The 14,570-nt window shown below is 36.7% G+C and overlaps 2 protein-coding genes across 2 annotated transcripts in view; one reads left to right on the top strand and one right to left on the bottom strand.

Annotated features, from left to right (window-relative positions):
- Positions 1-6,942, top strand: part of AIMP1 (aminoacyl tRNA synthetase complex-interacting multifunctional protein 1) — a 25,565-nt gene extending 18,623 nt beyond the window's left edge. The window contains exon 7 of the mRNA XM_008938274.1: positions 6,706-6,942. Within this exon, the coding sequence (XP_008936522.1) occupies positions 6,706-6,872 (167 nt within the window). The 3' untranslated portion in view covers positions 6,873-6,942. The remainder of the gene's footprint in view (positions 1-6,705) is intronic.
- A 1,836-nt stretch (positions 6,943-8,778) lies between these two features.
- On the bottom strand, positions 8,779-11,963 carry GIMD1 (GIMAP family P-loop NTPase domain containing 1). The gene is made up of 2 exons (XM_008938272.1): positions 11,571-11,963; positions 8,779-9,051 (listed from the first exon to the last, which is right to left on the bottom strand). Exons 1-2 carry the CDS (start codon positions 11,961-11,963, stop codon positions 8,779-8,781), a joined length of 666 nt encoding a protein of 221 aa, XP_008936520.1.
- Positions 11,964-14,570: the final 2,607 nt, after the last annotated feature.

Here is a 14,570-nt window from a genome sequence, read left to right as displayed (position 1 = left end):
GGAAATACACATCTTTTTCAATTTACGGTTAGTACTTCATTGAGGCTTAACAAAAGTAATTTTAAGTGTTTCTGCTATTGAAATGTATGGACAGATGTATTTGCACTTTGCAAGCTATAATAAGCACTTTCCCAGTGTCTCAGTGTAAGCAATGAAGTAATAAGTTCCTAATTCTGACTCCTCCCCCACATGAGAGTGTCAGAACTTTTTTTGGAAGAGGAGGAAGTGGAGAGGATCAAGGGGATAGAATTCTTCTATTTGAGAAGAATTTATAATATTAAAAAAAAACAGGTTTGTTTTTGTTTATCTTGGAAGAAATGACTTTCTGTGTGTCCAAAGACAGACACTGGACTTCTTCCTACTTAATTAAATCAATGAATTGTTTTGTTGTTTGCTGGGTTTTTTTTGTTGTTTGTTTTCAGAATATAAGTAAGAAAATCAAATTTAAGCTTTCTGAAAAGATTATCTTCATTAATTTTCCCACTTGTTCCACCTCCTGTTTATATACAAAAATGTTTAGTTTCTGACCCTAAATATTGGGAGTTCAAATAAGTGTCATGGATGCAGTGTCTTAGTGAATGCTTCCCTCCTACCCAAGTGTCAGTTGGTTATTCTCACAGACTGGAAGGGATACAGTCAGATTCGTTTTCTCCTGTTGTTTTCTTTGCTGGCATTGTGATTTGGTTGTCTCTGTTGTGAGATAGATATTTTTTCATCAGGAGGTATTGGTCCATCGTCCAGTAAGAAAGGCACTGAGAATGTGTAAATTATTTGTTGGAGCTGATACTGAAAAGAGAGACTAGTATAAATAATCTTACATCACACAGATGAAGGGAACCCCAAGTTAGCAGAGCATCACATGGGCTTCTCATCCACATGCAGCATGCTGGGCAATCCGTGTCCATAGAAGAGCTTCTCCTCTTTTGGTCATTCGAGCTATTGTATTTTCCTGCTCATTTTGACTGTCAAACAGAAAGGAAATTTGCACAAGGACTTGATGCTTCACTGTTCCATAAAGGTGAGGACATGTTGGTGGCTCAGTTCCTGGTACCACAGAGGAGCTGCCTTTAGGCTCCTCTGATGGAATCAGCTGGCCAGGTATATCCTGCACCCAAGGAGTTTATGCAGCACCTCACAAGCCCGGACCTGCTCAGGTCAACTCTTAAATGGATCACCGAGTTCTTGTTGAACAGTGGTCTTCTGGTCAGGATCACTGCATCATGTTGTCATAAGGAACAGTGGTCTAACTCCCGTACCGGGTGGAGCTGCGTATGTGTGCATTTATCAACAGTGTTCATCTTCAGGATGAAGTTGTTGCTCAAAAGTTGGCTTCCACATGTGAGAAAAAGGTGTAGCTCTCCATTTTCTACAGAGATACATATTGACCATTTTAAGCTACCATTCCTCTGGCAATTTCTAGCTGTAAAGCAGCATTTTTATTTATGCATTTCTTGGCAAGCTGGATGCTTTAACATGTTTCCATGAAATAACTTTCACAAATAAATATATACAGATACTTAACACTTCTCATGATTGAAACTGTGATGAGTTAAAAATAAATTTTGGTTGACATACGATAAAGGAAGCAATGGTCTGTCCAGATATTTTTGAAGTGGGAGGAAAGCTTGGCTTGTGATTTAATGCTCTGCTTGAAGATATTTTAAAATAATACTATTTAAGAAAGAAATCAGTCATGCAGCATTTTTTCATTTTTAGTTTTCTATATTAAAAATATATCAAGCTTGCTAGTAGAGATGCAGAATTTGTAGCTATACTGAAATATGAAAGGCTTCAGCAATTGTATTGACTAAATTGTAGGAATACTCACTCATAACTTCCAATGGTTATCACACACCCGTGAGTAAAGACAGATTAAATGCTGGATGTGTGACCACTGCCGTGTGCAGGGATACACTCGTACTGCTTTCAGTTGCTATGGATTTGCAAGTGATAGCATCAAGCTGTGGAGTAAATCCTCCTAGAGCGTAAGCCCTGCAAAATGATGCACAAATCAGCCTTGGCATGTGGTTTTTTTAAGTGTGGAGGGTGCTTTTTCTTTGGTTTTGCCTAAGACATAACCTTACTGCAAACTTGTGTCTCAGGTAACTTTGTATATGTGGCATTTGAAAATCATGTGAGAGCTGGCATTAGTGCCAGTCTCCTAAACAGCATATTTATTCTTATGCATGACTAATGAAGTAATTTATATCAAAATAATTAACCTATTTGACTCCAGGGGTTTTTAGAGTTGCAGAAAGCTTTTCTTAGGGTGAATCAGTTATAGAAGCATGTGTGTTAAAATTATTCCCAGGTGTTAAGGTATACACATAGCCTGTTGACATTTTAATTCTTAAAAGATATAGAATAAGCTAAAGATGGTGTAAAAGTTGCCCTAGTTCTAAAGTTATGATTGGAGCCTGTGATACAAGGCTTTGTATCAGTTTCCATCTAACAGGGAGCCAAAGACATGAATGCCACATGAAGGCTTTTACAACCCCTGAAATAGTCTGAAATATGGCAGCTCTTTCCTAGTGTTTCATAAATAGCTGCTCAGAAAAATTGGGAGGTGTAAGATTAAAGCAATTAATTGATTTTGAAAATATACTTAATGCTTAATAGTGCAAAGTAGTGTGATGTGTATACATAAAAATTACTTTTGACGATTTTAAGGCTCATGATATTACATTGAAACAAGTAGAAAGAAGCAAAAAATAAAGCATTGGTGGATGAAGACTTAGAAAATAATTTTCACATCTACTTCTGTGACTTAATTTATTGTGTACTTGTCTTTTGCATGTTGCCTTTGTAAACTAAGATGTTAATACAGTTTTAGTAGGTTTTGGTTTGCTTTAGGGTTTATTTTAATTTCTTTTAGCTAGAAACTAAGATTGTTGCCAATTAACTTCTTGTTCAAATGATTAACAACTTTTTGTGGGCCCCTGCCCACTGCCTCCACCCCCTCAACTTGATTTGTGTTTTCTGGTTTGGATTTGTTTTTTTCTTCTCCTTCTTAAATAGCTGGGGGGTGTGGGGGCTTTTTTTGAGAATTTTTTTTGTGGTTTGCTGTTTGATTTGTTGGTTTGTTTTTTTTTATTCCTGAGGGAGGGGCAGCTTGCTGGGAGACTAGAAAAATATTTCTCAGTTCTTAATGGAGCTGAACTTCTGTATCTTCCACTCCCTTTTTTCAAGTTAATGTCTCACGTGCCTCTTAGCTGCTGTCTGCTCAAAGGCAATCTGGCTCTACACTGGTACTCTTATCAGGAGAGTAGAGTCCTCGCTATAGAATCATAGAATCCTTTAGGTTGGATGTATTTTAATTTCAGTGCTCAATTGTAACCATTTATATTCTGAATGGGTTTTAAGAGTAATTTTAAAGCATAAAGATTCCCTTTGAGTCCTGGAAATTAAAATAGAAAGGACAGCTGGGTCTTATTTTAGTTTAAAGTATGAAAGCCCTATGAAGCAACAGAAGCAGCAGCAACAACAATAAAGCGACTCTAAAATGCATACAGCTGTATGTCAAGCAGCTTGGAATTATTTTTAAACCTTCTCTCTCTCCACCACACAAAATACTCAAGAGATTCACTAAAATGACCAAGGAAAATGAGCATCAGTAAACAAATGGTGTCTTGATTCAAACAAATTAGACTTTTTTCTGCAGAAACTTGGGAGTTTTCCTAAATTGATCTTGAGTGTCATAGAGGACTAATTTGATAAGGAGTTGGGTGAGTGTTCTTTTTTGTTTCTTTGATATCATTGCCCTTAAAGGAACTTTAAACACTGGTTTGTACTCTAATCCATGAGTCTTCAAGATCTGTTGGGTCTTCTTTCTATTAACAATTTATCAAATTTCTGTCAACGGAAAGGGTCTGATTTAAAAGCTGCAGAAAAATTATTCCATCTAATGTCTGTAAGTACTATACCCTCTTACATAGTAATTGCCTTAAGACAGCAATAATTCTTGAAGTTTTCACAGCTAACTGTGAAATCTTCTTCCTAATAGTAATATAGTTGATGTATTAACAAAACTCTTCAATGCCAAAAAGAAAAGCCATAGGAATCAAAATGCTGTTATTTAAGTTATATAATTAAATAATCATTATGGTCTAAGAATCCCTGGCACTTTAGTTAATAAGCATCTCTACATAAAAGAAGTGCTAAAACTGGAGTGCAGTGATTAGTCTGTATTTGAGAGGTTTGTTTAATCAAATTTCCTTCAGCTGCTAAGGAAGCCCACAGTGGGCTAAGTGGTATTAACTTTTCTTAGGGTCCCACATCACATCTTTTTTGACCCTTCTTGCACTGAGAGATATTTTTTCAGTAGTTACTGAGCTGTTACAAAGTGGAGAAGTTTCTTATTGTTGTGAGAATTTCTTTTGTAATATTTAAATTGCTAGACTGAGTGACCTGTTAAAATCTGGTGGTTTTGAGTTTGATTTTTTTTTTTTTTTTATGTAAAGAGAGTGGGAGGTTCATTAAATCACTACAAGTCTGAATTTATAGAAACCCTTCTAAGAATATTTTTTTTGATGAAAAGAATGCAGTGAGAAGTCATGGAAAATGCATAGCCTAAAGCTCTGGTAGTATTTAAAACCAGTGCCTATTCTAATCTCATATGAGCTCACCACAGATCCCAAGGGAGTTTGACACAGGATTCCAAAGAAACTTATTAACATCCAAGACATGTTTTTATAATGAAAGTCAGGATTTTTTCTTACTGAAAAAATTCACTTGCTTTTTATATTTGAGGAGGGGGAAGGAAATGCACGATGGATCATTTAACATACTATTTAATGATTTTATTACTTCGTATGTATTCACTTGGGTCTAAATCCAAATCTCTTTGTTCATGAACTTGAGCATTAAGCAGGATCTTTACTTTTGTGAAAGTGTGCAATTAGCTCTAAATGTTTATTAATGGTTTTACTGATTTTTTTCTTTTGAATATTAAGTGCACTGTGGTTGTGGAGTAACTCAACTGCATTACTGAATCTTGCTTTGGCAAAGGCAGTCTATTTAACAGAAGCTTGGCCTGGTCTGCTTCTCTTACATGGTTACAGGTATAGAAACTACAGAAGTTATTCCCATCTGCAGGCTGAAGTAACTTACTTTTCCAAGTGTTGAGAATGTGTGTAGACTGAACCATGAAGAATTTAAAGGAGAAAAACAATAGGGCAGGCTGGAATGAGAAGTTCATTTAACTGCCTGATGATCAGCCTGACAGGAATACACCAAGTAGTAATAAATGTCAACCAGCTACTAGAAACATGTATGTGAAACCCCCTGTAACCTTATAGTTTTTCTTCCTGAACTTTTGGGGACATGGAGTAGTGGAAGATGAGAGTACCTAACATTCTACTCACTTGGAGAACTCCTTGTTTTCCTTTAGTAACTCCTGGCTTCTCTGAGAAGGTCACAGGGAGGTTGAGTTTACTAGTATTTGTTTTTTGATTCTTACTTGTTCTGGAACTTAAGATTTTAATAGCTTGGGCAGAACAGTGCCAATATGGCACTCCAAGTAAAAATACATGTATATATAATGTTTCAGAAATGAAAGAGCATAGGCTTCCTTTCAGCATTTAAATATGCTGTATTTTTAAAAGGAATCTTACGATCTGTTTTGTTTGTCCTGCTTTTGTTACACACAAGAGGTCAAGAGCACCTAACAGCATTATGATTAAATAACTTTTTAAATGAAACATTTTTCCTTTAAGAGAATCTGCATTGTGTTAGAATTAAGAGATTAAATTTACTTGACCTTTGCACAGAAAATAATTGTACAGAGAAGCAGGCAGCAGTTTATTCCATGTCTTTACAGCAAGAGAGCTTATCTAGCTTAGGGTTTTTTTCCAATACTTTGCATTTCATGCCTCTGAAAAAAGATGACTCTGAAATACTTCACTAGACAATGTAATTTGTTAACAGTATTTCAAAACGTTAGTAGAAGAAACCTGCATTTTATTGTCATTCAAGATCCTTGAACAGTCAGCTTTGCTAATATAGTTAGGCTGGCAATACCTTTAAGACCTAAGTAGCTTGTCGTGGTGTACACACAGAAGCAGCAAACTGAGATTTACAGAGACTGAGGCAATAACTGCTGAAATATATGCTGACCTCTAATGCTTCTGTTATTTTGGGCACCAGAGCTTGTCATCAAATAGTGCAAAAAATAGCAGTTCAATAGTATTGAAAATTGGAGCTAAAATTGTCAGTATCTTAGTTCTGGACTGTTCTTGTGTAAGTTGAGTATTTCCCAACTTTAAAGGCAGCTGCCAAATTCATTTAATGTTAATTGCTTATAAAAGTTCATTGGTTACTAAATTTAACATGCCAACAAACCCATGTCTTGGTGAGTAGTGTATTTCTGTGGTCCACATCTACTTGATCCTTAGGAATCTTTTTTGTCTCTAGTAAATTTTGTAAACCAACTATTAGCAGTAGTCTGACATCTTCTTATTGGCCTTTTACTTGCAACCTTTTTTCCTGCTAAAGATGAGCATTTTGAGAAAGGGTCTTGAGGTGCTTCCTAGACAGTGCCTAATTCTGTTATTTTAAGAACTGCAGGTAATGGGTTGTTTGGGTTTGTGTTTTTTCCTTAAAAGTGTGTGCAGAGATGATGTGTAAATCCACAGAGTTCTTGCTCTGCCTTCTGGATTGTGTGCTATTGGATTATTCTTTTTTTTTTTTTTTTTTTTTTTGAAACAGGAGATCCTGAGAAGGAGCTTAATCCCAAGAAGAAGATTTGGGAGCAAATCCAACCTGATCTTCATACCAATGACCAGTGTGTTGCTACGTACAAAGGAGTTCCATTTGAAGTGAAAGGGAAAGGAGTCTGCAGGGCAGAGACCATGGCAAACAGCGGAATTAAATAAATAAATGGTGGTTAGAAGCTTTTTCAGATGTTGGAATGGAAAGTAATGCGAGCACAATAAAAACCAAGAATATATTGCCCCTATGAAGTGCATGACTAATACCTCTTTTGTTTGACTCTTCTTCCAGAAGTATAGAATGTGTTATGCCTCCAACATTTTCACAATTCACTCATTCAGCATACTTACTGTCCTTGAGGTTAAGTGTTGTCAACAGTCATTAGCCACTCAGTGCTCAAGGCTTGTTCATGATAGAACTACAGACAGGCACGTGTGTTTTCTGGACAGCTAAAAGTTTTTGAGGATCTATGGAGTACACAAGCGTCTCAATCGGGAAAAATTTCTGCCATGTTCCTTCTGTGCTGACTGCTCTTCCAACAAATGCAGAACTAGCACTTGGTCAGTGAAGACCACAATCATCTTCATTCTTCTAGTCACCTTTTAACAGTTTTTCTCTTCTTCCAAGCAATTTTCATATATATTATAAACATCTGCAACTTTGTTCTTGGCTCTGTTGTCCCAGTAGTCTGCGGACAGTTGTAATGGGAAGATTAAACTATGGCCCTTTATGCCTTAAGATGCACAAATTGGATGTACTTTCATGTCCCAGTTAAGCTGTCGTAGTGTCAATAAGATCAGAGCTGTCACTTTGCTGAAATAGTTCATCTAATTCACCTAGATAATTCCAAATTAGATAGTACTAAGAAAGAATGAATAGCAAAGAGATTGCAAGATCTAGTCAAATACCACAAAAACACCCCAACCATTTCCAGTGCTCAAGCAGGTATAAAATGAATATTTTTTTTTGTTTTAATGTATTTTTATGCAATGATACTTTATACAAAAGATGCTTTAACAGAAACAGCTTCTTCAGTTTTTACAATTAGAATTATTCCATAGGAATGTAGTAGAAGTAGTCATGGTTGCTGTGGTAATAGCCTTAAATTACTGCTTTTAATTCCTGCCTTTTAATAATCTGAAAATAACCATTTTAGAACAATATACAATAAACCTTTTAAGCAGCTATTTAGAGATACCTCAGATATTTTGACATATAATTTTTAATTAATTGGTTACTGTCTAACCAATGAAACACTGGTTTTTTTTCACCATGGAAATAACTTAGCCAGTCTGAATTTTGCAGGCTTTGAACATCATCCAGTAAACTCGGAGAGAAAACAAAATGATAATGATATAAAATCGAAAGGAACTAATGCAGAAGAAGAGATGAATAGATTGCTGTTTTGAATGAGTTTTGTATGTGCCTATAAACTGTTAATTTTTCATGTATTTTGGAATAAGCAATAGTAATTAGTTCTTTTAAATGTGCTGATCACATTAAGCACATGGGAACTCTGTTATCTGCCTTGTAAACTACGTTTCCCGTAATGTCTTATTAAACAAAATTCTTGAAGTTCAAAATCTCAGTTTTGACTAATCTTGAATTAAGGTAAGGAAATACTTTTACACTAGATAAATCTTGGCTTTTAGTACTGGAAAGCTCTTTACAAACTTCTGAATTCAGAGGAACTTCTGAAAGCTTGAAGAATTGAGCAAAAAGACTCCCTTACAGTTTGAACTTGTGCAGTTTTTACTCCCCTTCCCCCGATTTATGTTCTGTATGAACTGCAATATGCAATCTGCTGTAGTGTAAAATCTGATTTGTGATTACATGCACATTAGGAGCATGAGAGAGAGCACTAGCTTGTTCTGATCTTGTGGTTGAATCTAGTATTCTGGATGCACGAATCTGAGGTAGTCTGGGAATAGCAAGTAGTTTGGTAATCTAAAGAGATACTGCCAACTGTATCTCCAAAGGTGTGGATGTGGAATTTTCCAGTTGATGGCTTCTTTCTATTAAATGTTACCTACCATAGAAAACAGACAAATGAGCACATGAAAGCCACTTTTATTCCTTGCTGTGCTTAGGTAGAAGCACTTGATACTTATTTTGTCTTATAAAATTCAAGAGCTTTCTTAAGATAGTAGCTCTTTCCTCTTTAATTATGCTCTTCTGGTTGTCAAGGAAAATGTATTTGTGCTGTACTGAGCTCAAAAGTGACAACAGGGTACTTGAGGCACTGTGCAAGTACTCATCTTCACTGAGTCCAGCATCTTCTGCCTTGTCTGCATGAGTAAGAACAACTGCAGTGAAATCCGTCCATGTGGGACCCAGAAGTTCCTGTAATGAAAACCAAATCTTAAATAGTTATCTTTTCTTGTTCCTTTTCCACACTTATACTTCTTATACTTCTGTATTAACAGGCTAGTTATGTGTTCTTTTCCTGACAGTAATCCAGTTCATGCTATCAGAGTTGCTGAAATTTCTGGTTTTTTTTTTTCACCTTTGCCAAGACACTGACATCCACTTTCAGTGGAAATATTTGGTCATGCAGTACTAGCAGTTCTCTGTTCTCTCTCTGGAGATGTTAATAGACTTTCAGTTAATTCTTCAGATAAAAAAAATGTCTGTAAGGAAAACTGGTTGTTTAGCTATGTCACACATTAGTTTACATCAGTAGTTTCAAAGTATGTGTTTCTACACTTTTTGCAGCTCTTTGAATTTTTTTTTTCCTAAAATCACTTTGTGTTGAAAAAATAAATTATAAATTTCTATGTAACACCAACTGATCCCATAAAACAACTATTCTCAGCAATTTAGGGGAAAAAATCAGATGCATCAACCTGAGTTGGGTCAGAGAGTTTGTCTTTAACTGCTGTTGCTTAGCTGATAGAGGGGAAGAGAGAAAACAAGATGTTTTGTAGTCAATGAGTACAGAAAATTTTAACATGAATAAGATTTGGATTTTATTTACAAATGTAAATGAAACTACAACTTCTGTGCAATTGTGATAACTCCTGTGTATGACAAGCCTATGGTAATAAAGTCCACTTTGCAATGATCTGAACTCTGTAACTAAACACCAAGTTGTATAAAACTGCTTTCAAGGATATCCTACTTCAAGGAGAATGAGGGAGTTGGAAAAACATGTGATATTGATAGTGATGAATCCATTTTGGATAGTAGGGATGAAAAAAGAATAAGCCTGCACAAAGTTTTGGCATAAGCTGTCCAGGGAAGTGTTGGTTTATCAGTTTTGTAGAGGGAGGATAGTGGCTTGGTGTGCTGAGGACTCAGTCGATGCTAATGTTAGTTCTGAAAGCAATATCTGCCACTCCCTCAATTCATTAGGCTATGTTATTGACATTTAAAAAATGCAGAGAGATTTAAATGCCAGTAATCTTCTTCTGATACACCATCTTCATGGATTTGCCATCCCTAACTTGAAGAGGATTGTTGTGAAAACTCCTCTTTGCTAAAGGCAGTATTTACACTAATGCTGTCTTGGAGTGACACTCTGAAAAACAGCCATTACTGATGATATTCCTGGCACCCAGGCAGCTGTACTGCCCTGCTTGTTTGTGGCTGATGAAATCACAACATCTGGTCTGGACTTGATCCAGAACAGTCTCAAACTAGAAGGATGATGATTGTTCATTGGCTTAAAATAAAAATATTTTGAGTAAATATTGCTATCTCTTAAATACTGTGAAGTACAGAGGTGGAGAACTGTATAAGGAGAAAAGGTAACGCTGAAAACAAATGTAAACTGACAGTGAATAAGAGTGTTGAAGGTAGTCTCAAACGAGCAGGAAAGTAAGGAGTAGCCTACCAATAGAGGTTCATCTGAAAGGAGAGCAAATCAAACACATTTTGAAAATTATTTTTATATCTATATATTTATACATTGTTATATTTTTATCTATATGCATGATCATATCTATATTTTTATCATATGGATTATCTATTTAAATAATATCAGTTTTATCCCATCCAGTTCTAAAGACTTTCAGTAAGCTCACTAGTGTTAAATGCAACTGTAATGTGCAGACTTTGGCAGTAACTGAAACCCTTTGTTTCTTTGTAAAACATGCAAACCTGGTTCATCTGAGCAGATAGATAAGCTGATCTACTTGCTGCCTTTTTTTTCTTCTTCAAAGATACGTATGCGTGGTAATGAGAAATCTCCAAGCGAAAAGGAAGCACCATTCCTTTTCAGTGTCTTTCCATACATATCTGACCTACTTGCAAAAATAACTTCCCCCAGTAGCTTCAAAATATTTGCTTCAAGTCACTTATGCTAGAACCTTTCCTTAGCAAGAGTGAATTTAAGATAACTTTCTAGTTCTTTTCTTGTGAACAGATACGGCAGTAGTGACGGAGCTGAACATGCTTGTCCCAGGTCAGTCAGATTTCTCTGTGTGATTTTGGACCTATCACTCTCTGCCTTGGTCCTGTACAGAGCACAGGAGAGTGAGGTAACCTGACTTCTGGTTACTTTAAGTAGAATTTCTCTTCGCAAGCTAGATTTGTCATGATAAAGCATTAGCTGTAACTTCTGAGAGAAAAGCTTACTTTGGTAGCTAAACTTTACTCCTGCATTCCTTTGTGCTGAGCCCATGTAAAAAAGAGCAGTTCTTGCCTCTCCTTTCCCAGGTCTCAGGCTTGGTGTGATAAGTGTAGTTGTGATGTATGGTGTGGAGCTGTGAATGGCCTGTTTCACCTCCTGACTGAGAAATGTTCCAATTTTCATCTGCACTTCTCTGTTTAGGTTTTGCTGTCAAACTCTTCCATAGCAATTGTCACCTGAAAACAAGAGTTGCACTTAGGGCAGGGATTTCTATGTATTTATTCCTTACCTGGATGAGCTGAATTGTGTGATTGCTTTCATCTGAACACAGAGGCAGGTCAGCCCTCAGGACCAAGAGAGCTAGATGCAGGCCTTCCTTCCCAAAATGGTGAGCCAGTGCTGATCTCACCATGTTGCTCACCTGTTCTTTGGTCAGAGCAGTGTGAGGGTAGCTTGGAGTGTCAAGCACTTGAACACGGAGAGCTAGCTCACAGCCATTTCTTCGTGTGACCCCCAAAACGCGGCAGCTGCGGCCAAGGCTGCAGCGCGTCGTCACAGAGCTGGGGGAGCAACGGCTCTCAAAGTCTGAGCTGCCCAGCAGGCTGTTCCCAACAGCACTTTTGCCAGTCTGAGTTCTTCCAAAGACAACAAGGTTGATGGTCATCTCATTGCTATCTGCCATCGTCTGTGCTTTTATCCACAAACCTGTCAGTAAGAGAAGAGAAAATAACATAGGCTGTTTCAGGTAACTTAAGAAAAAAAAAAAATCAATAAAAACTTCAAAATTCTTTTAAGCATATTCCCTGCCTGAAACATTTTAAAGGAGTGCATGGTGTGGATATTCAGTACAGCGCATACATCTGTCTGATCAAAGGATGCATCTTTGCTGTCCTTCCCAGTCTGCTGATTGGAAATAACAAGACCCCATGGAAGGTGTCACAGGTACAAGAGCAACCTGTTCCTGCACTGGCAGAAGATGAAGAGCTGGGAAAGAACCAGGCAAGAGAAGAGTTTTAGCAACAAGTAAAGTAGATAAAGTGAAGGGAAAGTAGAAGGGAGGGATGGGAGGAGTGGACAAGTGTGGAGAACAGCACTAGCATGCAGGGAGGGTAGGTTATGAAAAGGAGGAAAACCAGGGAAGGAAGAAGAGAATGGTGACAAACGTGCTGCTGTTAGTAAGTGACAATGCTTCAGGAGGTAAATCTTGATTTTAGGGAAAAAACAAAAGTATAGTCAGGGAGAAACAGCATTTAAAGGAATACTTTTTCACAGCAGAGGGCAGCTTAGAATACATCTTTCATTACCCCTAAAGCTGAAATAAGCAGTAGTCTGAAAGGACTTTCTGATGTAGATAAATAGAAGTGTCTTAATGAAAAAAAGGACAACTGAAATAGCAAATGCTGCACGTTCTAACCCCATGTGAAAATGAACCTTTGTAAATGTTTACTGTACAAACTTTCAGACTTAAAGAACAGTTAGTGGAAAAGAAAGGCACAGGCTGGTGGATGGAGAGGGGAGATGGGCAAGTATCATTTCCAGTTACTATTATTGATTATATATAAGCCCTTTCATTATTTTTGTACTTCAGTGTCTGAAGGGGCTTTGGTGCACACTAATTATCTAGCAGGAATACTGTCTGATTTAATAAATTCAGAGGTGTTTCAGATTGAAAATCATATTGGCAAAGTAGTCGATTTTAAGTAACCAGTGACATCTGAACTTCAGAAATTTATATTTTTTTAGGGTACTGTGTTTAGGTATTCATTCACTCTTTGAATGGGATTTCCTGTGATTAATTTAGATTCCTGCATGCGCATTTCAGGCTTTCTCTCTTGAATTGAATCCATACCCAAATCAATCTTTTGATATAACATCAGTGCAAAGCCAAACACGCAACAGCTATTAACATACTAATTTTGTTAGAGGCAACATTGAATACTGTACACAATGATCTTCCTTACTGAAGTGAGGTTTTCACAGTGGTGTTTTTCTTTTGTTTTTCAATGATCACTTTTTTTTTGTTGTTTTTGTAAGATTACCTTTTAAAAAAGACACCTTATGAAGTGGTTGTCGTTGGCTGTTCATCAGGCTAGATGTGCATTACATTCTATGTATGACATTCTAATATGTCATGACATGCATTTATGGACATGCATCTATGTGCATTACATTCTAATATGACATGGACATGCATTTGTGCATTCCTTTTTATAAATCATGATCAAGGATTTGTTTGGGTTTTTTTTTTCCCCCTTTCAGCAGTCTATGCTTAAATGCTTAGATTAATTTCACGTTTTGTCGCTTACCTTATATTCCCTTCAGTTCCTTTTTCATTCAGACTTCATTCATAGACCGTGTGTGCAGCATAAAAAGAAGTTCATAGGTGAACTTTGAAACTAACAGCAGCAATGTACCACGCTGAGACTGTTACGTACACATTAATCTGGTTAATCTATTACTGATGGACCCTTATTCAATTGCGTATGTTTGTTCAATAACCGACACTGCTGAATTTTTGCAAGTTGGCTGCAGATAGTTTTTGCAATCACTTTAGTTGATTGTATGAAGTTGATATTTTTGAAAGCTACTTCAGTTCTACCAGCAGTTTAATGTGAGAGTAATAATGGAGGTACTGGGACCACTTTGTGTTGCATGTTTTTGAATGTGTGTTCATATATGCATGTGAAGAGCATATGCACTTTCTCTTATTGGAATGAATTAATAATTGCAGGATTTTCAAAGCATGGTGTAAACCATATGCAGATGTAAAGCTGTTTGCCTAACAAAGACGGATTAAAATAATAAAAAAAAAGGAACTAAAATACAGAAATTATTTGTGAATCAGAAAGAAAACGGAAGGCTTGCACCACTGCTAGTCATGTGCATTAACTGTTGGCTCAATAGCTTGATAAATTTCTTTTGCAAGTATCATTATTTGCCATGCTATAGTAGAATTTAAACCAGGGATAAAAACACTGTCCAGAGAGCATGTCTCGCTTGAATTTTAGACAATTTCTTGCAAGTGGGAAAATAACAGCTTTGAATTTCTGTGCCTTAGTCTAAAAATAAATACAAATTTGTGCTTTAATGAACGGTTTCTAGTAATAGAATGGAAGAGTGGAGGCAGCTCTTCTTATCTGTTCATAAGCCAGCTCTCTGACTGAATCTCAAGTGGGTGGAGGCACTTGTTTACTTCAGGACATTAAGATATGTGTCATTATGGTGAGAAAAAAAATCTGGTATGTAGGCTTTCTGTAGTAGGAGGAAAAGAGAGTGGTGTTTTTCTGAG

Source organism: Merops nubicus, unplaced genomic scaffold, assembly GCF_000691845.1.
Source record: "Merops nubicus isolate BGI_N331 unplaced genomic scaffold, ASM69184v1 scaffold8114, whole genome shotgun sequence".
In the NCBI taxonomy this organism is placed as follows: domain Eukaryota; kingdom Metazoa; phylum Chordata; class Aves; order Coraciiformes; family Meropidae; genus Merops; species Merops nubicus.
This window is presented reverse-complemented; position numbering and strand designations above follow the sequence as displayed.

Excerpts from the sequence above, each read along its gene's own strand:
- GIMD1 (XM_008938272.1), bottom strand. The coding sequence starts at position 11,963 with ATGGCAGATAGCAATGAGATGACCATCAACCTTGTTGTCTTTGGAAGA. Across the intron at positions 9,052-11,570 it reads ACACAATTCAGCTCATCCAG|GAACTTCTGGGTCCCACATG; the intron begins GTAAGGAATAAA and ends TTTTCATTACAG.